Source organism: Crocodylus porosus, unplaced genomic scaffold, assembly GCF_001723895.1.
Source record: "Crocodylus porosus isolate Cpor-Errol unplaced genomic scaffold, CroPor_comp1, whole genome shotgun sequence".
In the NCBI taxonomy this organism is placed as follows: Eukaryota; Metazoa; Chordata; order Crocodylia; family Crocodylidae; genus Crocodylus; species Crocodylus porosus.
The window spans coordinates 19,318,976-19,346,598 of NW_017728913.1; the positions used below are offsets into that span (position 1 = coordinate 19,318,976).

The 27,623-nt window shown below is 39.9% G+C and overlaps 1 protein-coding gene across 4 annotated transcripts in view; it reads right to left on the reverse strand.

Annotated features, from left to right (window-relative positions):
• Positions 1 to 27,623, reverse strand: part of MARCH1 (membrane associated ring-CH-type finger 1) — a 434,512-nt gene that overhangs the window by 68,218 nt on the left and 338,671 nt on the right. For all 4 annotated transcript variants that reach the window (XM_019534571.1, XM_019534573.1, XM_019534575.1 and 1 more), the window contains one exon: positions 9,440 to 9,490. In XM_019534571.1, the coding sequence (XP_019390116.1) occupies positions 9,440 to 9,490 (51 nt within the window). The remainder of the gene's footprint in view (positions 1 to 9,439; positions 9,491 to 27,623) is intronic.

Here is a 27,623-nt window from a genome sequence, read left to right on the forward strand (position 1 = left end):
GATTAGGTCATCCCCCCGTAGCCAGTACCAGGTTGAGTAGCGCTTTGCCTCTCATTGGCCCATAGACTTCTTGAGTCAGGTAGAGGTCATCCACACATGAGAGAAAGCTATGATGCAGACAGTGCATAAAAATCAAAATCCTGCATGTATTTTCTGACTATTCCAAACATGGTAGAATAGTCCAAGAAGCAAAGAAAGGCACGGCCCCATTATGAAACAGACCTAGGATGATCAGCAGCAGGAACAGAAATTTCAGATGAGGAAGGCCACGTTCCTGGAGTTGTGTGGATATCCCTCTTCCTCTTCTATAGTGCTTTAGTGCAGGGAAACCAGAAAGGATTGATTCAATTTTGTGTCTGTGAAGGCAAGTAATAGTGCAAAAAATGCACTTGGTAGATTGAAACAGCACTGTCAATAACTCATGACAAGGCTAGGTCTCTGCAAGGCAAGTATTATTGCTGTGCCTCCTGTCTGTTGTGCTTTATGCAATATTTTGTGAAGCAAAGGGCAAAATCTATAATCAGTAGGATGGAGGTATGGAGAGCAAAATATGTTTGCTGATTTTGAATGGCCAAATACAAGAGCAACTAAAAGAGTCCATCACCTTAGTTTCTCTTAAAGAAGGACTTAAAGGATCCTTTTAAGAGTCTGCCAAGAGAGTCCTCCTGTGCTGCTTTTGTGAATGTGTTTGTATTCTTGGCTTGAATATAAATGAAAAGTTAGGGGTGGCAATTAGCCTGTGACTCTTCTATTTTTTTTAGGCATAATAGGTGTACATACATTATATATATTTTTAAGACTAAAATTGCATTAAAAGGTAATAAAAAGTGAACATACTTAACCAACATTAGGCTTTGAGGCTTAATGGCATTTATGAACCCTTAATTATGCTTATTAAAATGGCTAACTACAGCTGATTGATGCCCAATTCCATATTAATCACAGGCAAATGTGTGGACAGTTATTATACTTTTTGTTTTTCATTAGTGCACAGGATAAAGCTTCAGACAGTGCTAATGTTTGGGAGAAGTTATGGTCCGCTAAATGCTAAATTGTCCATGTAATCAAAGGCTGTTAGAGGACAGGGGTCTTCAGGTATTTTGCAACCATGTTAATTGTTCCAAGAGTAGCTAAAAAACATCTGGGTGCATTTCACGATGACCTTCTATTGTCTGTCTTGTGTCAAGCATGTGATCCCTCCTATGCCTATTCTTCTGACTGATCTCTGAATATAGGCAGAAACACTGTTAGATTGGCAAGTTTGGAAAAAAGGAAAAGATAAGTATTATACCTCCCTAACTTTTTTTCTAAAAAAGAACTTTCTAAAAATAGGCAGAGGGTCTCAGACTTCCTCCAGGACTCAGTGTTGGCACCAGCCATAACATGGCATGCTGATACAAACCTGTACCTACAATACGTTAGAGCATGGTTGCGTGGGCTGCTTGGTATCCTGAGATTTAGGTGTTGGGCTGCCAGCAGTACTGTTAAGCTCACTGTGACATGTGGCTGAAATATCACTGCTAAGGGCAATAAAAAGACAGAGAAAGCAGCTGCTTGAAGCAGCTTGAGATTGTTCTGGCCAGCGTGGTGCCAGGCCGTTCATAGTGATAGTGACCACAGCACCAGTTATGGAAGTGATAAGGGTAGGTGTACAAAGGGGAAAGAAACAATACTACTCTTTTTAGAAATGTCTAGGAAAAGTTCAGACGATATATTCTGGAAAACTTCGCCATTAAGATTGTTGCCGAGGCCAGAAAGGGCATTTGTGTTTGGATAAACAGAAGGCCTCCACAAGAAGGTTTATGCCGCTGCCTAGCATCACAAGCCAAAGAAAAGTGAATCCTGCTGAGCCAATAGCAAGGTCTCTGCATCTTTTCTCTACCTCTATCCAAGCGCAGCAGGAGAGTGATTCATTTTCAGCTTGGTTGATTGGACTTAAAAACCAAAAGCATTGTCTTTTCCAATGTTTCCTTTGCATGTTTGCTTTACAACTGTACTCTTTAAAATCAGACTCTTTGGCTAGTTACTGAATTTTTAGATTTCCTATAGTTATTTTATTGTCATGCTCGGGTCCTGGTTTCAGTGCATTTCTAGTAATGCTTACAATGTGTTCATTTTTTACTATGTTAGTATTTTGTGAGAGCAGGAACTCTAGCTGCCAAAACATGACTACTACTAAATGATTCTAACATATTCTTATTTTTTATGTCATACACATTTTGAAAATTCATTCCCTTGTTTTTTTCACTTCATAAGCAGTCATTATTTTGAAAGGGATGGGAGTGACAGGAGGGGGGCAGTTTTCAGGCCCTTCACACAAAATAAAATAATAAAGCTCTGCATTAAAAAAATTACCTGAGCTGTTTTCTCTTTCCAGGTTTCACCTCTTGGCTTATGCGGGTCTGGATAGGGGCCATCTGACGCTAAAAATACTTCTGGCCCTATGAGGAGTCTGTACTTCCCCAAGGAGCTTACTCTCACTGGACACTGTTGAGGCTCCTTATTCTGAATTTCACAGGTATCCATTGTCATATTTATAGCAATGGCAGGGTCCTCACCAAATGTGAAATTGGAGGTCATCACAAAAGTGACACACAGGAGGATGACCACAGATTTTCTGCTGGCCTCCCCAGCCTTCTGGTACAATTATTATAGCTCCTTTGCCATCGTCCAGTACCACCTCTGTTCCTCATGTGCCATTTGCAGTATCCACACAAACATCTTTATCCTTGAGATGAACCCACAGTTGGGCTTGTGCCATCTTCTCTTACCATAATTAGAGACCTTGACTCTTTCCTCATCATAGCAGTGGCAGGAGAGAGAGACAGAGCTCTACCTTTGTACAGCCCACCTGGTTGCAAAGATACAACAATAGCGGTGCTTAAAAAGATCAAAAGCATTGTAAGCTTTTTCAGAGCTGGGGGTGGAAGGTAGAAATTATACTGACTATTGGAGTAAGGGGAAAGGGAAAGGGGACAGGGAGTTTTACCTGTCCATGAAAAATAGTGATAGCTAGTAGAGCACAGCTTTGGATTATTACAAGTAATCCAGCATTCCCAGTGGTACTTTGCCTGTGGAAGTGCATCAGTAGATCTGTGTTACTCAGGGAGGTGGGGTAATTTTTGCAACCAAATTTGGTGGCATGAATCAATTTTGGGTGTAGATGCAAGCAAACAAAAGTCAACTTTTTCCCTAGCAAAATGTTGTAGTGTAGACCAGAGAGAGATGGAAAAACAATTTGCAAGTCAGGGGATCATAGGAAAATAGGGCTGAAAGGGATCTCAGGAGGTCATCTAGTCCAGCTCTGTGCTCAAAGCAGGATCGCTTCCCTGACTAAACCATCCCAGTCAAGCATCTGTCTAACCTGCTCTTGATGATTTCCAGGGATGGAGATTCCACAGCCTTTTCCAATACTTAATTACTCTCATAATCAGAAGGTTCTTCCTACTCTCAAACCTAAATTTCCTCCGCTGCAGCTTAAGGCCATGGTTTAGTCCTGTCCCCTAAACACATGCACAGAAAATAAAGTTTTCTCTCCTCTTTATAATTGCTTTTCAGGTATTTCAAGACTGTTTTTAAATCCTCACTCAGTCTTCTCTTCTTCCAACTAAATAATCCTGGTTCTTTCAGCCTTTCCCTTTAAGCTATGCTACTTAAGCCTCTAATAATTTTTCTTGCTCTCTGCTAAACTCTTTCCAATCTGTCCACATTTTTCTTGAAGTGTGGGGCTCAAAACCGGACACGGTACTGCAGACCTCACCAGTGCTGAATAGAGCAGAAGAAACACTTTCCTTGTTTTGCAAGAGAAACTCTTGTTAATACAACCCATATGTTGTATTTTTTTCTTTTGTTTTTTTGCAATAAGAGCACATTGCTGGCTCACGTTCAGTTCACTGTAACCCTAAGGCCCTTCTCTGTAGCACCACAGCCGAGCCAATCATTCCCCAATCTCTATTTGTATATGAAGTTATTTTGTCCCAAGTGCAGTTATTGTAAATAAACCAGGATCTATAGAACTAAAAAAATTAAGTTGCCTTTATTTTGTAAGTAAAACAAACAGAAAGTCACAATTAGAGAAGAGTTTTTGATGTTTATAGAAGAGTTTATATTGATTTGAAGCATGTCATGGGAAAGAGGATGATGCAATTTCATTAGAGAGAAATCTTGATTAAAGCTTTGGTAGAATGATGACTTTCTTTTTTAACAATTTTTTCATCTTACTGCTTCCAATGCATTTTCTGGTTATTTTGTATTCCTTAATTTTATCTTTCAGTGAAAAATAAATGAAACAACCTTTTTTACATGCAAAAATATGAATCTTGTCATGTCTCTCCAAGGTAGACTTCCTTACTAGGCCACTTTCTATAGAACATATGTCCATTTATTCTGAAAAAGAGTCTATTTTCATTTATAATAGTGACATATTACAATGAAAAAAGCACATAATTGGGCAAATACTTCTTGTAATTAGGCAAAGTTTTGCATTCAAAACATGATGAATAAAGCCACAGTTAAGAGTATTTTCTATCCTCTTCCCCTGAAATATTTTGCAAACTTCTATTCATGACCTTAACCTGTTATCTAGTTGAATTTAGATGTCAAACCCTGCAACACTAACAGATGTGCTCAAAATTAAAATGGGCAATTGTCCAGTAAGTATATCCATTAGATGATGTGTAATCCTTTGCCTGAACCTGGGCATTACTTGAAAGGGGAGTCAGGTAGCTTCAGTTTGTGCTTCCTCTGAATAACTTCATGAAATCTTCCATATTCAAACAACAAATGTCTGAAGTCAAAATGAGATACATTTCTTCAGACAAATACAAGTAGTGCACTGAAACAAATTTCAGTGAGGCAGGATGAGTTGAGTCACATTGCATAGGTGATTTACAAGGAGTTCCCTTCCCTCCTATACCAGATGACAGGGGACAAAAAAGCATGTTTAACTTAAGCTTTTTATTCATGCAGGTGGCTGGTAGCAGTAAATATTTAGTAATTCTGACAATATATAGAAAAATCTAGAGTGTTCCTAAATCTCCTTCACATATGCTACAGAACCAAATACTGATCCATTTTACTAATTGACCCTGGTTGGAGAAATTGTTAAGACTTAGGAGTCGTTATTCTTAGCATCCCACAGCAACTTTAATGATTTACAGTTTGAAGCAAGTGAGCTAACTTAGATGGATTTTCATACAGAACCAACCATGGCTGACTGCCAGACAGCAATACTGTAGAGACAGAGATAGGAACTGTGAGAGATCACTGCAGATTAAGAATATTAGTGTCATGTTTGGAATATCCTCTACCTGATTTTCAACAGACCTTTTGCAAAAATGGAATCTCAGGCATAGTTTGTTTAGTTAAGCCTTTGGAGTAATAGAAGCAAATTTTTAAACGGTGATCCTTTCCATCAGAAAGGACACCAAATAAGGAGGGAGAGTTTGAAATGTAGGTGTGCTAAAAAATGGAGATACTAAAAATGAACTGACTTTAATGGTGGTGTTAATTTGTTGCTGTCCCTGGGTACACTGGATAATGCAAGATTACTCTAGAAGTTTTCAACAAAATAACTGGCTATGTCCAGGGTGCTACTAATTCTTTGCAAATTTTAGAAAAAAAATCAAGAGGGAAAGAAAGCGGGTAGATGACCAAAATATTTTGGACAACTGCTATTTCCCCTCCAGCACACTTACCCAGATGCAGCTGATGCTGTGTCTCCACCCTATAAATCTACATAAATTTTAAGATGCATTTTATGCTGTTTCAATTTCTATAAATAGTATGTATGGACATGTACAAAACTTGGCACTATGCTGATAGTTACATGCATTTCCTCCCAGTAACTATGGTTAGCTACTTATTAATTGCTGTCTCTGTTTTTTCTTTAAATATATCTATAATCTGTATAATCAAAAATTGTCACAAACACATATTATGTATTAAAAGTATGTATTAAAAGATCACTACAACTTCTGAGGTCTGGTTTGATTAAAATAGTTCAGTATGAAAATTCTTGTTGTGGATTTTGTGTAATGCTAGCAATGTATTTATAAATTAAGCTTTTTTTTGGATTATAAATAGGCAAATTCTTGACAATAGAGAATTTACTTGAAACACTGGGTACCCTGTCAAGTACATTCCAACATATAAAAGTCCTGTTTAGTGAAATACATAAGGTAAGTGGTCAAATAGAATAATATAATTCCACATATAAGCTGGTGACAGAATAAGAAAGGGCATGTCTGGATAATTTTTCACTGCAACAGCCCATTTGTAAGCTGTGTGCACAATTTCTAAAGAGCATCTACAACTCATCTCCACAGAGGTCACATTGAGAGAAATGTTAGAAGCTGGGATGTGATGCTTTAAAGCACATTAAATATATTTCGACAATCCCTCATTGATTGCATTTGACCCTCTTATGCTGGTCCGGGGCTTTGTCACACTTTAAAAGTAACTGTTGCTCATTGACATTGTTAGAATAACAGAAAATAAGTGCAGTGAATTTACATAGGTTTACAGTCCTTTTAATTAACAGGAATCACAATTAGAGACGGACTGAGCCACAATCCCTGGATGCTCCCAGGCCTAGAGATATTAAAATTTTACATTTTGTTCCAGCATGTTATAGAGATAAATTACAATGAAGTGTGAATCTGTATTTCCCCAATATTCAGGAGGCTTTGTAAGTGGGGAACCAGTTTGGGTCCAGCTATAATGATGCAATTAAAATTCACATGTATACCACTGGTTAAATAACACTGAGATTTTGATCAAAACTAAAAACAAAGCACACACTGACACACATCGTGTTGTATGCTATGAGAAGTGAGGGATGAGTGGAAACATGAGTGGATCAAAGATTTTGTAAAGGTGGGGAGGGCAGGAACAGCAACTGAGACTACAGGAGTGATGGTATCCCTGTTGTAATCCTTCTTCCCCCTCACCAGGAGAGTCAGACCACAACACAGGAGCTGCAGCTGGGGACTTTTTGCAAGTGCCCTTATCAAGTAAGAATCCTGCCCCCCACTCTTGGCATCCCCTCACCCTCTGTGCTCAGCAGCACCTCAGTAAAGCCCCAGAGCTGCTCCTGCCCTGCTCCAGCTAGGCTCAGCTGGGGTAGGGGCAACAGCAGGCAAGAGTGGAAGAGAGTGGGGGAATGGAAAGGTAATGGAGGTGCCACTGAGTATGGAAGGGATGGGAGAAGGGGAATTCTTACTTCCTTTGGGGATTTAAAAAAGGCCCCTGGCCCAAAGGGGTGCAAATGCAACTATGCCACTACACTGACTCTGGATCTGCCCCTCAGTGAGAATGAATATAGTCTCACTTTCTATCATGTGAGTTACCTGCCCTTACTCTTATAATTACAAATGTTTTAGTGCATTTAGTACCTTTCACTAGAGCATCTCAAAGCATTTTAGAGGCACTGGTTAAGCTTTACAACTCCCTTGCCCCACCATAATTGCAACTGTTGTCCTTATTTCTTACCACTACATGAAGTAGAAAGTCATAGCAGACTCAGTTAAGGCTGAAGTGCAAGGCTCGGACTTGAATTTTCTGAATTTTACTGACTTGTCTCTCATGACTTGAAGTCATTATACTGTCAGTTTTGGTTTATGATTTTCCCCGGTCATATGACAGTTAAAACCATGGTAAGAAAGGTGCCATGGAATAAGATGAAAAGTGGTATATAACATCATCACACTGTCTTTTAAAACTGATACCTATAACTGCACATTGGATGATTACTGCTTTCAGATACAGTCAGCTTTTGATCTCATTTCATCAGTGTAAATCAAGAGGAAATCCAATAAAATGACTTGAGCTCCTTCAGAAATGCATTACAGTAAATGAGATCAAGGTCAACTCTAATATTTAATAGGTCCTTCACATAGGAAGCACAGGCAGGTGAAAATTCTTTTGGATGCCATTATTGTACTAACTCTGATATAATATGATGTTCACCCCATTCTGCTCCTACTGGGTAAAAACAGGTAAGAATACTTATGCCATGGAATGCAACACACTCCTTGCTGTATTCTTTCTTGTAAAACTGTAATTGAATGCTCATTGAAGTGAATTATACACAGAAGACTACTTAATAGCAGTACCATGGACTACTCAAAGCCTTTTCTTTTGTTGTTATGAAATAGCAGAGATGAGCGTTTTAACCGGTAGTTCTTTGAACTATAATTTAAAAATTACTACTGTGATCTCTTTTTTTTTCTTTAAATCAAATGCATCTCTGAGGGTAAAATAGTTTTGGCAGGGTCAGGCCACAGTAAAGCTTCATTAGAGAAGGACTGAGGCCATGATGTTCAGAACTGGACCCAAGTTCAAACCTTGAGGAGCAGGTTTGAGCTTAAATAGTGGCTGGTATTTTGATTTGGATTTTACAAGCATGGAGAAATATTCTCAAGTCCAGGTGTTATTTATATCATTTACATACTTATATAAATTGCACCTGAATCAGGAATGGACAGAAGTGTAGCTAACTTGTGAGAGCTCACACCTAAGGCAGGGGGCTGGTGTGGCATGGCACGGGCACCAAGGCATACAATTTCATAGACATCGTAGACATCAGGGCTGGAAGGGACCTCGGGAGATCATCATGAAATTGAGAGCCCAGAGATCACAAGTTTGAGGCCGTAGCAGAAGATCTCACAAAGTGGCCTGTCAGGTTCCAAAAAACCCACAAATCTGTGAATTCTGCTAAATTCCTTGACACAAGGGCACATAAAAAGAAAGGAACACCCAAGGTAGCAATTATACTACTCTGTTACTGGTTGGTGGGTATAGAGATAATAACCTGTTTGCCTTTAGAGATACTTCAGGTTAGATGTGCACAGACAAAACCTGACCTAATGCAGATCTAACTTATACCAACAGCATTTTATTTCTGATTCTTTCAAGTATAATTCTCTACTGGACATAGTGAAGTTATTCCAACAAAGTTAGTCCAGTAAGTCAGGGAAGTTACTATTTAAGAGTTTGCATTATTTTGTGCCAGTGTAATGCTGATTATATTGGTAGAAATAAGACATCCATCCATGTCCTCTGGCACCAAAACCTTTTGATCTATTCTCATGAACTTTCAATTTTTAACTTGGGTTTCAGCCATATCTGAACAAAATTTACAGGAACAATGTAGGGTCCATAGATTCATATCTGAAATAGACAGCCCCTTCCATGGCCCCCAAAGTGAAATGGGTTGAGACAGGAGTTTCTTAAAGGATATTCAATGGATAAAAAGAGATTAATCATGTATTTTTAAATGACCTTTATATTGCAATTAGTGCATTAGGCAGCCTAATGTTAAGAACCGGTATATACAAAGAACATGCCAGAATATGGTTATGCGGACAGTGGAGTAAAATGGGACTTTAGTCGCTTGGAATTCTACATGAAAGTAAACAAGTTAATATATTCCGCCTACCTTTGAGATGTTACTTGATCGACTTGCAGAGCGCCCTGGAGATTTGTCATTCTAGAAAACAAAATAAGAGGAATTACTGAATTATATGCAACTCAAACTGTGTGAGCTCAAAAGAAAATGAATATTTTAAGCTTGATTGTGACTGTGTTCAGCTCTATTTTGTGTTAGGCTACACAATGTTTACTGTACAGCAACTCATTAAACAGCTACCAACATTTTGGTATTTCACATACTGGTAAAAGAAGAGAGGAATTAACAACAAGGATTCTGACATGCTGTTCAATATGGCTTCTTCATTTGTTTTTTCATGAATGTCAGTGTGAAGGTCTTTCTGTATGCATTGGTCCTGGGGAGTACTTAGTGTGAACACCATTACCCATGGGGGGACTAAGATTTTTCTTGCACTAATTACTCCGCAAGTTTTAGTCATCTGTTTATGGAGAAGAAATAACATCATGTGTCTTAGGTGAACAACCATATCCTGTTAATAACAATTTGTCAGAGATGTAGTCAAGGCAAATGGTTCGTAAACACCACATGTTAGCAGATATGTTTGTAAGAGTTTAAGTATGCTTGCAGATCATTAAAAAAGGAGGTTACAATGACTCAATCAATTTGTTAATATTAGATTCTATCCTAACTACAGTATAATAAAATATACCTTTACAAATCTGGATCTCCTTCTAAAGATTTTATTTGGAAGCATGGAGTTTATCAATGTGGAAAAGATACACGTTTAATGGAGGCCATAACCAATGCTTTTCTTATCACTCAGGATAGTAAATTAAAACTGTAGTGTGAAATATGGATATAAAACAGGATTGATTCTGAAAGCTATTTTTTTCTAGAACAGCAGCACTAGGCACCATTCCTGTAGGATCTTTATAGTGTTTACTCTAGAAATAAAGTAGAGCTATTCTCTCTATATCTTATTTATAACATACCCATCACTGTAGCATGTACTGACAGTATTTTCAGTGAAATATTCATTTAATAAAAATCCTTCTGCCCTTCAGTGTCCTATCTCTCCTTGTCTTTTACTTGAACAGAAAACTGGTAATAGGCATGTCAATTAGAGGTTCATCTCCTATTCAGTTATTAAGCATGCTTACTGTTCATACTGAAATTTCTGTAGCATGGTGTCTACATTACTGAAATGACAAAACACACTACTTTAATCTGTTGAAAATAATTGCAGAAAAACATTTTCCCCCCATTTTTAGAGTAAATTGTGTCCTGACAGTTTATTATGTGTGATCTTCAATTTCAAGCCCAATCCAATATGAATAAAGGGAACTGATTAAAATATATCCTGGCTGTCACCAATCAAACTCACAACACAGCCTCTGGAGGAACCTCCCCATCCCATTTGCCATTCTATCTCTTCTTTATCCCTCCCATGCTTCTGGGTAGCTTGAACTGACTTTTTCCCCAAGCCACATGAATTGTCAATGCTGCAAATATCTTTTCATTGCATTGCTCTTTTTCCTTTATTACAGCAAGTTCCGAGAGGAAGGAACATATTTAGTTGCTCAGATAAAACACACCTGCATTTTGTGACCTCTTATCATTCTCTAGTTTATTTTATCCCAGAGGGAGAAACAAATATCTAGCCCATTTCCAAGGCTTGTATACCTTTAGATGCCACAATCTTTTCATTCCTTGGAAAAATTCCAAAGAAATATTGCCTAATTTATACCTAATTAATTATGTGACTTGTCCAATTATTTCAGTGACATATTCTTCATTGTAGCCTAGTTAGATATGGTTGTCATACATCATTAATATTAAATTATACTTTCTCTGCTATATTAACAAGACTCACTTTCAAACATCTGTACTTATACCCATGCCAAATTTGGACTTTCTGGGCCAAATATACCCTGACTCAAAAGCAAGCCTTTAACTCCATCTCCTATGACAGTCTCATTACCAGCCTAAGGAAATACAGAGTAAATGACAGTACCATAAGGTGGATTTTCAACTTGTGCTCAATGAGTAGTCATCAATGGCTCAAAGTCTAATTGGGAGGAGGTATCAAATGGGGAACCTCAGGGGTCTGTTCTGGGTCCAGTATCATTTAATATCTTAATTAACTACTTGGATGATGGGGTTGAGGGCACACGTAGCCAGCTTGTGGATGACACCAAGCTGGAGTTGCAGACATTCTGGGAAGCAGGGTCCAGAATGATACAGAAAGACTAGAGAAATGGTCTGAAATCAATCAGATGAAATTCAACAAGGACAAGTGCAAAGTCCTGCATTTGGGATGTAATAGTTGCATGAAAAATATACAGACTGGATAATGATTGGCTAGGTTGTGGTACTGTGAAGAAGGACCTTGGAGTTATACTGGACCATAAACCGAATATGAGCCAACAGTGTGCTTTTGTTGCAAAAAAAAAAGGCCAATAACATACTGACACTCCTGTATTTCAAATCAAAGGAAGTAATGCTTTTAGTCTGTTTGGCATGGGTGTGGCCTCCCCTGCAACACTGTGTCCCATTTTGGACCCTACACTTCACGAAAGATGAGGACAGATTGGGAAGAGTCTAACAGAGAGCAACAAAAATGATTAAAGGGGAAGCATGACTTATGAGGAAAGTTTGAACAAAGTAAGATTATTTATACTGGAGAAGAGAACTCTGAGAAGGAATTTAATAACAGTCTTCAAATACCTGAAGAGCAATTATAAAGAAGATGGAAATAACGTTTTTGCCATGGGTATAGGGAGCAGGACTAGAAGCAACGTCCTCAAGCTGCAGCAGATTTTAGATACATTCTTGGAGGAAATGGGGCATCATTCAGTATTGAGCATGGGAGTTAGGAATACAGCCTCTGAATTAGAACTTCCTAGACCAGGAAGTATGCGTACCCCCAGGAGTACTTGAGAAGGCCCTAGGGGGTATGCATGGGTGGGTAGGGATGGAGTGCCACCATGCACCATCCCACACTGCCATGCAGGCACCACTTGCCTGGCTGGACACAGGGGTATACTGATCCAAAAAGGTTGAAAACCCCTGTCCTAGAACTTTAATGCTGGAGGTTGTAAATGAGAGAGGAACAGTAGAAAAAAACCTAGTTTACTCTCCCTTTCAGCATTAATTCTCTGCCACCATGTGGCACAGCATTGGTGACGCGTAGGGGGTGCACCCTGAGATCAGCTGTGCACCCCCTGGAAGCTCCAGCCATGAAACTGGAAGTGGCTCAGTGATTGGCTGCTGGGGAATCCCCCTAGTTAGCAATTCACTGCTCGGGGACCCCACCCCCTGGTTAGCGATCAGCCACTGGGGGACAAGCCCCCTCCCCATCAGCAATATGGTGCCCCCACAGATTCAGGAGGCACCAGTTGTCCATGTGGCATAGGATGATGCGAAAGGTGGACTTATGGTCTGACCTAGTAAATGGCAGTTCTTCCGTTCAGAGGAAATTCAAGTTGGAGAGTAGGAAGAACTTTCCAACTATGAGGGTGGTCAAGCAGTGGACTCAGCTACCTAGAGAAATTGCGGAATTTCCATTCTTGGAAGTTTTTAAGAACAGGTTAGACCAGTGGTGCTTAACCTTTATGGCTAGCATGCCAGATGGGCAGTGTCCAATTCCTCCATAGGCCATATCCAGAGGGACCCCATCCAGCCATGCCAGCATGCCAGATGGACAGCCTGGCCCCAATCCAGCCATTTGGTAGAAGGGGGCTTGGTTGGGCCTCAGCTAGACCCCACGGGGGGCAGGGACCATGACCGAGCCCTGAGCCAGCACTTCAGGGGAAGGAAGTGTGCCCCTGCCCTGTGGGAGAAGGCAGCATGACCTGGCCACAACCTAAGTGCAGGATGCAGGTGTGGGAAGGGAAGGGAGTGTGGCCTGGCCTCAAACCAGCAGCACAGGGGAAGGAAACATGGCCTGGCTCTGTGTGGAGGGAGAATGGGTGCAGCCTGGCCCCAACCCTGCCATGCAGGTGGAAGAGGATGTTGCCTGGCTCCAATATGGCCATGCAGGGGGAGAGTCATGGCCTAGGTCTAACCAGCTGCTTGGGGCTGGGGATTTTGGCAGTAGGAACGTGTGACTGTATTAACTGCCACTGCTCCCCTCGCTGCCAAATTTCCTAACCTATGGGGAACCCTGCAGGCTAGATTCCAAGGCTGTGCAGGCCACATTTGGCCCAAGGGTCAGACATCGAGCACCCTGGGTTAGACAACACGTGATTGGAATGGTTTAGTCAGGGAAATGATCCTATCTTGACCAGGGGGCTGAATTAAATGACCTTGTGGGGCATCTTTCAGCCCTATTTTCCTATCATCCTGTGTTCAAAGTAGCCCAACTTATAATATGCAGGGAAACATTAAGCCAAATGATGTCTCCCCAACAACAATCTATGAAAAAGGGTCACCTACTGAAAAAGGAATGCTTAGAGTCACATATTTTGTTCATCTGAACAGCTACTGCAGTGTCAAATTCTTATTAACCTCACAAAAATGTATGCTACTCCTGCTTTTCTCTAAAAAGACAAGGTCTCCTATGACTGGACCCCCCCACCCCTCCCAAATTCCACCAGATTATCCAAAAAATTTTGCTACCCTTGAAAATAGTAGCTCCACCTTTAAGTCTTAGTAATACTATAGTCAATGATTAGAAAGTGATATCAAGATACCTTGAAAGTACCCGGGTTAAAAAAATAAATTTCAATGAGACTATACATTGTAAAGGACCTTTGGGTATAATGTGCATGGAAGGAAGGCAGAATTATAAAGCCAAGAGCTGCAGTGAAATTATGACCGTAGAAATTTGCCTATAAAGGATTTGTTTTGTATTTCTGTGTCAGTGGTCTGTTTTCTTGAAATAGACTGTTTTCTTAGGAAGAGTCTTTCTTTGTCGTAGAAGAAATGTGTTAACTCTAAATAATTTTCAATGATAAACATGTTCTATTTTTCTGCACAGTTGATATCATTTTACATTTAAAAAGAGATAGTTAACGAAACTACCATCTGTTCAAGCATCAATTCTTATCTTTATTTTCATACAACCGGCAAGTATTGTAATTCCCTTCCCAACATGCTTCTTGCAATTAAAACAGCATTAATACTAGACAATTTTAAAACACCTCACAGCATGAATTGGTTAATGTCTATAATGTGGTTTTTAAAAGTAAATTCTTGTTTACTCTCACTTAAACAAAATTCAGATAAATGGATTTTGAAGCATATTATGCCAATCTAAAAAGGCAGCATTATGTCTGAAGGTAGCCACAGAAGAAAATTCCACATGGCAGCATTCTATTTCACAGAAGTAATAGTAAACTCTACGGCATATCCTTTAGGAATAATTTTAACGTTCAGGTTTTACAGATGGGTACTTCTCTAAAGTCATCAGATTTTGAGGCCAACAGAAACACTAGGATACTATTACCCCTTTGACCTAACGACATAAGCCACTATTTGAGTTACTGTAGCTTATTTCCAATACAATGAGACACTGATGATAGACTGACGTGCTTTCTGACTCAGTTCTCTAAGTTTACAAAAACCAAAAAATATATATAGACATATTAGGAATCAAACAACAATAAATGATTTCCTTTTTAAAATACCCCAAGCCTCTTTCTCGAGCTAGCGTTCTGTCCCTAAACCTCCCTTCATCTTTTAGTGTCCTCCCAGCATTACCCCACAAGTCAGCCCTTTACATTTTTCCATACAGCTCCCCAGTGAAAGATTTCTGTCCAGGTAGATAAGCTTCATGACCAGTCTTGCACAGGTCTGTCTTTAGCTCTGGCTTCTATTGTTTCAGCTATCTTACTCCAAAAGCAGCTTAACTACGTCTTACATTTATCCTGAATGAAGGGTGGCTATTAAGTGAAACAGCCTCAAAGAGGTTTTGCTCAGACTCAGCATAACAATACAAACAAGATAGAGTATAAGCTTCTATCTGGTAGGTAAAATTTCCAAGAATGAGATTGCTTAAATGACTGCAATGAACATCATCATTAGAGATATACCAAAACTTCCATTTCAGGGAAATTCTGTGATTCTGAAATTTGTTTTCATTCCAAATCAGAACAAAACCAACAGAATTTAGAAACATCCCATGAAATAACATTTTCAAAACAATTATTTTGGGATCAGTGGAAGTATTTTGTGCAGATACAAAGAAAAAAATGTTTCATTTAGTTTTATATATAAAATACAGAATGCAACTATAATATGAATTCAAAACAAAAAAGTTTCAAAACATGCTGTATGGTGCAGTCCAAAGGACAGCATCATCTCTACATCAGGACGTTTGACAACACTAACCTGCACAGTATAGTCTAGAAAATATGAACACCTGTGTTCTTTTCTCAGTCCTATTTATCCTTCTATAGCCTCAGTCATTTCATTAGTAGATTAATAGATCAATTTATTAATAGACTAAGTAGTTTTGCCACTTCAAGCATACCTATTATTATTATTTCACAGGACAGATGTGAGAATAAGCTAGAATTTCTGAAATAATTCTGGTATGCAAAGTCCAACTTTTAAAAGAAAGTAGAATGATATGTGGCAGTAGAATGATATGTATATTATGGACAATTTTTATGCATCTAACCCTATGGTTTTGGAGATAAGATGCCCCAGGTGAAATGTCAAGTTTTCAGAGGGACATGAGAAAATTTCCTTGCAACTGCGCCTTTGAATGATCTAAAATAAAATACAATAAACTAGCTTTAGTCTTGTTTATAAAGTAATGAAGAGAAAATAAAGCATGAGATTCTGGGTTTTTTTAATTCAGTTCAGGGGAAGATTTGACAAAAAGAGTGAGTGCAATTTTATATGCTTGTCTGCCCTTCCAACACAAGTTTACCATGGCAACTAGCAAACACTATGATACGTACTATCCCACTAGAGTATCAGAGGGCTTCTAGACAGCCAGATAAGAGCAAGAGAGAGAGAAAGCATAGTAGCAAACTGTATTTAATTGAATGTTTTTGGATGCAGGGTTCACGTGGCATTTGCTAGTTGCCAAAGAATTCATAAAATGACAGGATTCTATGGTAATTAAGCAAGCATAGCATTAAATACAGCTTTCAGCTATGATTTCTGTTGTTCTCATCTTGATACCTAGAGGCCCTCTAATACTCTAATGCAGGGGTTCTTAACCAGGGTGCCATGGCCCAGGGCACGAACTCTGCTTCTTATGCCTCTGACTTCTACAAAACTGAAACCTCAGGGTTGTTTGACTCTGGTTCATGGGTTTGCAAATGACACCCATCTCTTGACTGTATTCTCCTCCTGGATGACTCCATTTACATATGAGCAAAATATGCCTACAAAACCCTTTTCTGCTGTACTTTTGTGTTTGCATGAACTATGAAGTAGATGATTCTGTGTGTGGATGGAACTGCATGATAGACATTTCTGTGGACCCGAATAAAGTTGGCAGATTTAGAGATGGGCTAATGGGATATCCAAGAAACCCTTTCAAATTGCAAGAGCAGCGCTACTCATACAATCAATAAACGTATTTGTGTATATTTCAGAAACAAAGTGTAAAAATTCCCAACAAATGAAGTAAACATGGGTTTAGAGAAACATGAAAGGATTCCCCAGTCCTTCACAGGCCCCCAGCGAGACCATCGAGAAACAGGATTTATTAAAATTGAGGAAGACATTCTGTGGACACATCTGCAGCGCAAACCTGAATAGATTTTACTTGATTGTGTTGTATTCTGGAGATAGCTATTTCAGGGAAATTATTTCTTCTTTGGCATTTATTCTACAAGCAGATCCATAACACCACTGGCTGCAGGGAATACTAATACCAACATAATACAGCACTACTTAATGCTATTTATTATTACAGCAAAACAATAGTGGGGCAGATTCTGATCCTCTTACACTGCATGGCATCTTACCTATAAATATGTTCACTGAAGACAATGGAATTAACTGTAAAGTAAGATGTTAAATAACACACATAAATGTTATCAGAATCTGACCAAGTATCCTTCTGATTTGAAAATCCTAATTACAGTTTAATGAAGCCCAGAGCAATTTGCATCATAGGCCAAGATAAGTCAATAGTATATCTGCTGCTACAATATGAGGGTTTCACTGTGATACTTTTACCTGCAATTACAAGGACAATTTCCATGTTACAATATTCAGTTTCTGTTTTACACTAATGCACAAGGTCAGAAACTGTATTCAAAACAGAATAAATATACCATTAAATTAAGAAAAGAATCCAACCAGCCTTGAAACACCAGTAGATGCTTTTACAGAATATAATTAGGTAGAAAATATTATCTATAGCACGTAGTTAGGAGGCTTCAAGAACATGCTGAGGTGAAAAAGACATGATTTTTTTTTTTGGCAGATGTACTAGCTCTATTAAGGTTCACACCAAGAACAACCATTTGCTTTGTTGTATTTTATTGTGGATATTTCTTAGAAGTCCATTCCAAAACCACATATAAAATGAATATGTTAAGTTGCAACTGAACCCAATACAGCTTAGTATGTAGGTTTGATACTAATGACATGATATGTAACTAATTATTTTTGAATGATCCCAAGATAAAAAGAGTATCAGAAGCTTTTATTGGGAAATTATTCCTGTCAGTACTTTCAGTTTCAGGCTAAAATAATAAAATAAATATTAAGAGCTCCTCCAGGGCTGCACAGACACCATGTACACAGATGAGCAAGGTAAGCAAGCACCTCTGCCAACACCAGCATTGTCAAACATACAGCCTGTAGGCTGGATCTGGCCCATGGAGTCATATGATTCAGCCCATGGAGTCATATGATTCAGAGGTTCTCTGGACTGATCCCATGTGTTGCATGGGACATGCATCAGCCCCAGCCCCGTGCGCTACATGCAGCGTGTAGGCTGGACCCAAAGCCACGTGTACTGCACACAGTACAGGGGATGGATCCAGAGCAGAGAATGCATTCAGTGCACACACTGGACAGGTTCTCCATGTTGGCTTTGGGGCTAGTCTGAATGGGGCCATGTCAGAACAAATGCACAGGGCCGGTCAAAAGGGGTTCCACATGCAGCCCACACGCTGGACTCCCTGTGCTGCATGTAGTGCTAGGTGTAGGTCATGCACTGCGTGCCAAGTGGGTTGGTGCATGTAGTGTGCAGGCTGGACCCGACACCATATGTGCTGCACATGGCACATCACATCAGTCCTGATCCAACCCATGGGCCAGATGACTTTGTCACTTCTGTCCTACACAGATGTTGTAGAGTTGTGCCTCTCTCAGTAGTGTCCCTCTAACATGGATTCTCCCAGAGGAGAGCTTGCTTGGGATATCCAGTCTTATTTGGGTTCTGTGAGTTGGAAGCCAGCCAGGCGCAACTTCAGGAATAGGATAGAGTCCTGGTTCCTTCCAAGTCTGAGACTCCGGCTGTCTAGGCCCTGACCCTTCCTGGTTACCCATGATCCTGCCTCAGAAAACTACGTTCTAATTCAGCTCCTGAAAGCAACACAGCTATAACCAAAATGGTTCTGAGAAAGGCACATAACTTTTTTAAAAGGAGAAGTGCACCCCAAAGTCTCAAGCAGAAAAGGTCATCAATAAAAGCAGGTCTTGGGGTAAAGGCCACACAGCAAGAAGTTCTTGTTCCCTACAAAGTGCTAAGCAGTCTCTCTGTAAAGCTCTAGCACACACAAACCCAGATACCCCCAAGTTAACTCAGCTGTTTTCTTTCCAGCTTCTGCAGTTCTCAGGTAGACCTTCTATTTAGGCTGCTCTATTCATCCTTTGAGGCTTAACTCCTTCTGCCTTCCTTGACACCTGGTGGGTAACACCTCCAAAGATGTTTGCCAATCCCACTGATCCCACAGAGTTATTCAGTGATCTTTTGATGGATGTCTTCTAGGCTAGGCAACTCTATCTTCAATATTTCTTAACTCCTTCTTACTCTCCTGTGCAAGTTAGCTGGGGCAAGTGAGGCACGTGAACACATTTAACTCAGAAATATTACAACAAAGCCAGTCTGTCATACCCTCTCAGGCTGGGAGGTGGAAGGAATGCTTTCTCCTGCTCCTTACCAGTGTGCAACTGCTAAATAGGGTTGGGGGAGGACTGGAGCTGTAATGCTGTCCTCTGTGCACCAGCCTGAAGAAAGATGAAGCACAAAGGAGAGCAATCTGATCAATTCTAATGATTACAGCAAGTCACACCTTTTTCTACTGTACACTAGGAGAAACTGTTCTTCAGGCATGCACAACCACCCTGTACCTCCAACTTAACTCTGCAACTTCTTCTATTCAAGCCACTGGTATAAATGCCACAGTCGAGCATCATCCCCAAATGATCATAAGAACATAGGAAGTGCCATACAAGGTCAGACCAATGATCCAGCTAGCTCAGTATCATGTCGCTGACAGTGGCAGAAGTGAATGCTAACTGGGTATCTCTGGACTGATTTATCCCTTGTTCAATTCCCTCCCTAGCATGCACCATTTATTGGTTTAGAGATCCCAAAGGAAACATCTCCAACCACTCTGTTCAATAGCCATGAATAGATGCATCATCAATTCGTTTATCCAGCCTCTTTATGAACTTATCTGCCTCCATCCTCTCCTGTGGCAATGAATTCCATCAGTTAACTATGCATTGTGTAAGAAAGTACTTTCTCTTGTTAGTTAGCAGTGTCTCCTGTCACTTAGTAATTTCAGTGTGTGCCCCCTATTTCTTGTATCAGACTGGTGACATCAAGAAAATTCAGGGGATTTGTTTATAGCACAGAAAACAAATATTACAAAAGCACCTCAACCCCATATTGCTCAAGTAGTGTAGACTACATCTGCAATTTACTTCCCAACTTACCTCCCTTAAATGTAAACAACTTCAAGCAGACCTAAACCATAAGCAATATGCCATTGCATAGCGCCAGTGTGATAGTGGCACATCTTCCTGTCTTCATTGATATAGACCACTATAGTGAACTGCAGATACAGATGGAGATTAGCCGGTGTTGTCCTTTTCAAAAGGCAAGCAGCCTCAGATCATCCTGCTCTTTCTAAAATGTCACTATCTATCACAACCTGTGAAAACCAGACCACCCACCAGGCTCTGGGTTAACTTAATCTAACAAAACATTTTTTATACCCAGTGATGACAATCTTTGTTTCATGTTACCTGTAAAGTTATCTCCATTCTGAGATGTAGACAGCTTTGGCAGTTCTGCTACAGAGAAATGTTAAGTCACAATCCAGTGTGTGTTCATTGACAGCAGAGATAATTCTCAGACATATTCTTTTAGTTTTCCCTCTCTCCCTACTTAAGGAATAAAGTGTGATGAAAATTATAGTATTTTGCAACACAGCACATAGATGCCATTTGCCATAACAGGACAACATAAAAATGGAAGGATCCTCCTGAGCTAAGAGTCCAGGACCCTGCACTGCAGGCAACCACGTCAACTCCATCTTAGAACTAATTAGGTTTTAGGCTCCCATTGCTTCTGATGGAAAGTAGTTCCAGAACCGTGCTCCTCTAAATGGTTAGAAACCTTATTTTCAGCCTAAATTTAGTCATAGCTTGTTGTCTTCATTACCTTCCAATGCGATCCTCCTGGGTCATGGCCTGTTTACAGCCATTTATTATTGTAAAGTCCCTTACCTTAAATAGCGCTTTTCTTTCCTCATGTTTATCAACCTGAGTTATTTATGGAGAACAACTATCTCCTTTTACATACTAATTTTGCTAAGCTAAGCAAACAGAGCTCTAACGGTTTCCTTTCATATGAAAGGCTCCACATTTCCCTGTTCACCTTTCAAAAATATGAGCACCATAAGAGCATATAATAATCAGAGGAGGTCTCATGAGTCGCTTTTATAGTCACTTAGTTTTCTATCTCTACTAAAAATATTTGCCTGCTACTTCCTACGGTCACATACACTTCTTTGCATGATCATATCACACTGGTGTCTCCTACTTAACCAACTTGTTTTAACTTGAAAAAAAGATAATTTTATATGGACAGGTTTTAAACAATATTTTCACCACTTACCAAAAGAAGCCTAAAACAGCTTCACTTTTTATTAATTCATTGACCTTTGGTGAAAAAAACGTTTCAGCTGTCATGCTTATAACTGGTTCCTACCATTATTAGTGGCAATTGTCCTTCAATTTGTATTTTGAAAGTAAATGTGTTCCATAAAGAAACAATTCTTGTTAGTACTTATGAGAGGCAAAAGTAGGTTAATATAATATGAGAGGCAGAAGACAGAGCAAGGGGTTACTTAGTACAGATAAACAATAGGAAGGGCAAATAGGCATCTTAAAGACTAACTCATTCAGAAAGGCATAGCAGCCTATTTCATCAGATACTATAAATATTTAGTACCCCTGCTCTCTGCAAGTCCATTCATAGCATCTGACAAAGTACATTGTCACCTAAAAAGTTTATGTCTCTTGGAACCAGTTAGTCTCTCAGGTGCCATCCTGCCCTGCTTGACTTCAGACTAACACATCTAACTACCTCTGCCTAATAATATGAAAGTAATCCACACTCAGGTTTTATCTTGGGGATTTACAGCAACCTCATGCTATTATTCCACAAAGACTACAACTTTCAGTAGTTGTTTGAGTGCATTTCCTTTCAACGCAACCACTGAAACCAATTAAACCACTGACTGGAGCACTATCAGCACCAGGGCCCCCTCTGTTCACATGCCTCACTTTCTAAATATAATATTTAAATATACTGAGAGGCAACATCATGGTAATAGCCACACCAATATAAATCTAACATCAAGCTAATTCCCAGAAGCACCTAAAAACTCTGTTTCTATTCTAATCTAGTCCTTGCACAGTCTCGAAACTATGACATGACTGGAATAACAGAGACTTGGTGGGATATCTTGCATGACTGGAGCACTGTCATGGATGGGGAAAAACTGTTCAGGAAGAAGAAGCAGATAAGAGGAGGAGTTGCACTTCCTGTAAAAGAGCTGTACGATTGCTCAGAACTTTAGTATGAAACTGGAGATAGGCCGGTTGAAAGTCTCTGGGTTAAGGTTAGAGGGTGATGTTGTGGTGGGGGGCTGCTAAAGACCATCTGACCAGGAGGAAGTGGTGGAAGAGGCTTTCTTCAAACAGCTAGCAGAAATTTCCTGAACACAAGCCCTGGCTCTCACAAGGACATCGATCACTCTGACATCTGCTGGGAGGGCAATACAGCAGTGCACAGGAAATCCAGGAAGTTTTTGGAGAGCATTGGAGACAACTTCCTGGTGCAAATGCTGGAGCAGCCAACTGGGGCCAGGCTCTTCTTGACTTGCTACTCACAAACAGGGATGAATTGGTGGGCAATGTAGTAGTGGATGGCAACTTGGACAGGAGTGACCACAAGATAATTGAGTTTAGGATCTTGAGGAAAGGAAGAAAGGAGAACAGCAGAGTAAGGACCCTGGACTCCAGAAAAGCAGACTTTGACTCACTCAGGGAACTCATGCACAGGATCCCTTGGGAAGCCAGTCTGAGAGGGAGAGGAGTCTAGGAAAGCTGGCTGTACTTTAAAGAAGCCTTACTGGGAGTTCAGGAACAAACCATCCCAATGTGCAGGAAGACTAGCAAGTATGGCAGAAGACCAGCTTGGCTTAGCAGGTAACTCTTCAATAAAGTAAATCACAAAACAGAAGCTAATAAAAAATGGAAATTTGGACAAATAACTAGGGAGGAGTACAAAAGCATTGCTTGGGATGCAGGGATGAAGTCAGGATGTGCAACTGGAATGGCAGCTAGAAAGGGATGTGAAGGGGAGCAAGAAGGGTTTCTACAAGTATGTCAGTAACAAGAGGAGGATCAGGGAAAGTGTGGGTCCATTACTGAAGAGGGGAAGCAACCTAGTAACAGAGGATGCAGGAAAGGCTGAAGTGCGCAGTGCCTATTTCACCTCACTCTTCACAGGCAAGGTCAGCTCCTAGGATACTGAAGCAGGCAGCACAGTTTGGGGAGGAGGTGAGCAACCAACAGTGGCAAAAGAACAGGTTAGGGACTACTTAAAAAAGCTGGATGTGCACAAGTCCTTGGGGCTGGATGGGATGCACCTAAGGGTGCTGAGGGGGTTGGCTGATGTGATTGCAGAGCCATTGGCCATCATCTTTGAAAATTCATGGTGATCAGAGGAGGTCCTGGATGACTGGAAAAGGGCAAACATATTTAAGAAAGGGAAAAAGGAGGATCCTAGGAACTATGGACCAGTCAGTCTCACCTCAGTCCCTGGGGAAATCATGGAGTGGATCCTCAAGGAATCCATCTTGAAGTACTTGGAGGAGAAGGTGATTAGGAACTGTCAGCAAGGATTCACCAAGGGCATGGATTCATCAAGTCATGCCTGACAAACCTGACTGCCTTCTATGATGAGATGACTGGATCTCTCAATGCAGGAAAACCAAAGGATGTGGTATACCTTGATTTTAGCAAGACTTTTGATACAGTCTCACACAACATTCTCACAGGCAAGATAAGGAAGTATGGACTGGATGAATGGACTATACATTGGATAGAAAACTGGCTGAGGATCAGGTTCAGAGGGTAATAACCAATGGCTTGATATCTAGTTGGCAGCTGGTATCAAGTGGAGTGCCCCATGGGTTGGTCCTGGTGCCAGTTTTGCTCAATGCTTCATCAATTGCTTCATCGACGACCTGGCAGATGGCACAGTGCACACCCACAGCAAGTCTGCAGATGACACCAAGCAGGGGGGAGTAGTAGATATGGTGGTTGATAGGGCTAGGATTGAGTGACCTAGACAAATTATAGGACTGGGCCAAGAGAAATCTCATGAGGTTCAACAAGGACAAGTGCAAAATCCTGCCCTTAGGACAGAACAATCCTATGCACCAGTACAGGCTATGGGCTGACTGGCTGGGCAGCAGCTCTGCAGAAAAGGACCTGGGGATTACAGTGAACAATAAGCTGAATATGAGCCAACAGTGTGCCCTTGTTGCCAAGAAGGCTAAAAGCATACTGGGCTATATTGGTAGGTGTCTTGCCAGTAGGTCCAGGGAAGTGATTATAACCCTTCATTCAGCACAGGTGAGGCCACATCTGGAGTACTGTGTTCAATTCTGGGCACCTCACTACAAAAGGGATAAATTGAACAGAGTCCAGCAGAGAGCAACAAAATAGTGAGAGGCTGGGGCACATGGCTTATAAGGAGAGGCTGAAAGCCCTGGGCTTATTTAGTCTAGAGAAGAGAAGACAGAGGGGATTTAATAGCAGCCTTCAACTACCTGAAGGGGGTTCAAAAGAGGGTGGAGCTAGACTGTTCTCAGTGGTGGAAGATGACAGAACAAGGAGCAACGGTCTCAAGTTATAGCAAGGAAAGTTTAGGTTAGATATTAGGAAGAATTTTCTCACTAGGAGGGTAGTAAAATACTGGAAAATGTTACCCAGAGAGGTGGTGGAAGCTCCATCCTTGGAGGTTTTCAAAACCTGGCTGGACAAAGGTTTGCCTGGGATGATCTAATTGGAGATGGTCCTGCTTTGAGCAGTGGATTGGACTAGATGACTTTCTGCGGTCCTTTCCAACCCTCATTTCCTACGATTCTATAACTCCATGATTTTATAGACATAAATTTAATTCTGAGTATGTGTTATTAAAGGTCCATATTTCAATTTTGGGGAATAGCACTTGTACTTTCTGAGTAGTTGTAAACTATAAATGAAGATAATTAAGGAATGGATGAATAACTAAGTTCTATCATTATTATTTTTTTATATAATAGGTTAAAAAAAAGGAAGGATAAAAGGAAAAAGAATGTAAATGAAATACTACAAATTGTTAGATCAAGCATGTGACAGGAAGAGGATGACAACAATGATTATGACTATGGCAATCAAGAAGACACTATTTTTTACAAGTGCTGATTAAATGGAACAATTGAGATAATCTTAATGTATTTGATTAGATGAAGGGATCAGACAGACAAAGGTAGGTGGAGGCAGAAAAAAGTAGAAAGAGAGAAGAAAAGGGAACAGACATGCATGGAAAATATTATGGTTGCTTCCTTTGCCTTCAGAACATACTATGTCAAAAGGCAGACGTGTGCAATCATATTCTTGAATATAAACCCATTTAGAAAATATAGTACCATGCACAGTTATTTAAGATGATGAGTAATCTGCAGGGAGAAGAGGACGATTATTTCTATACCTTAATATTTGTTTCTAAGCTGGATAGCAGGAGCAAACAGTACCCACTGGTTTCAATAATATTGATCTTTCAATGTAAAAATCATCCTTTTCTTTTTTATTAATGTCTATAGGGCACTTTCATGTAATTTATAATAACTAATTTTGGCATATACAATTATGTTCTTATCTTTTTATATGGAACTATGTGCCAAAATATTTCTCTATGGAGAGAATAAGCTTTTTATTATTATTATACATCCCTCTAACTACAGTCTGTTTAATTTCTCTATGGCATCCTACCACATTAATCAGAGCACTGTAGTTATAATAGGTAGCAATATAATTTGTGATAGATTTCTGCATGTCAAAACCACCTTCTGCTACTTGCTTCCTAATGTCTAAATTACCTAGCAATTATAAACGACCTGCATGATTGCACTAACATTTGATTTACATTCATTTATTATTGGAGACATGCTAAGGGAGATTTGGTGCTTGGTTGCTGTTGATAAAGATAGTTAAAGCTGTAAAATTGCAACTGCTATTTTTGTGTCTTTTTCCTTAGCACTGTTTTTCCCCAGAAGATCAAGACAAGCACTTCCGTGGGCACAAAAACATTTAAATTGCTCAATAAAATATAGCAACTATATCAAAAAGTCTGTAGGCTTAAATCTACTTCCCTAATTTAAAACCATCATTTCAGCCTCCTTTTGCCTGCTGCTATATAAAAGCTGTACTTATAGGACATCACATATTCCCATTCTAGTTCAAATGTAAGTAGGCTGGTCTTGGAGAATAAACCCTCTAGTTATCTCTTTTTTTTGTGCGGGGAGCACTACACTGTCTCTCCTTTTGTGATATATAGATATATCAACTGAAAGACAGTCCTCTTAAACATGACATCAGATTACAGCTTCTATCTTTTTTTCCTTGCTATACCAAACAGGAATGTATATAATAAACCTTGCTGTACCATTTTTGCACCAAATAGTACTGTTATTTACAGATAACGTTATAATAAGATGTCTTGTTCTAGCCATATAAGCAATCAGATTTTGAACAAATGCTTGTTGGTAGTTATGATGCAGTTCTGTTGCTTTAGAAATGGTCCACAGTAAAATCTGCCTACTGTCTTACTGCCTGTCCCACAGACTAGTGAAGTCAGTCAGTAAACTTTGCAGTTATATAAAATGGATTAGAAGCGTGACTCCTCCTAATTCCTATTTTAGATATATAAGACCAAAATCATGATCCTCAAAACCTCAATATGGCCATCACCTAAACCTGTGGGTTCCTAAATCTGTAGGTACCTCAGTCTTCAATATTAAAGTTCCTCAGGCACATAAAATTCTGCCTCTGATCATGCTCAGACGTCCCCCAGTGCCAGGTGGTAGGAAAAGCACAGCTCTGGGGCTGGGTCAGTGGCTGGGTTTTCCCAGCCCTGAGGCTGTGCTAGGACCTCTACAGAAGTTCAGAACAGTTAGATGGGTCTAAACATGGCCAACCCAATCTTAGATTACCTTGGAAACAGAGTTAACTTAGATTGGGTCAGACATTTCTAGACTGACCTAACCTTCCTGATACTTCTGTACAATTCACACATATGTTGGTCATAAAAGCTTGGACAATGCCTCTTGCACACAAATGCAATACAGTGGCTGGGGCAAGACTGGGTTGTGGTGACAAGACTGCCACAAGAATAAAAACAAGTCTCTGCGATGGCTGCAACCTAGTAAGGCATAGAAACAGTAGGGCTTGAGACACTCAGTACCAGACCCATGCCATAAAATAGTAAGAGTAATGGTCTCTCTAAAAGGAAAATTGTTGGCAGAGACATGACACACTCATCACATGTGTATATCTAAGAAAGCAAGAGGGAAAAAGGCTGATCCAGTGTAACTAAAGGTGGTAAGGAAACTACATATATATTTCAATTGAGCTAACAACTAAAGAAGGCAAAAGTCTAAATATACATTTCAAGTGAAACCTGTAAAAGATACAGGAAAGATGCCCTGTATGTGACAAATGCACCTTGCTAAAAACACATCCT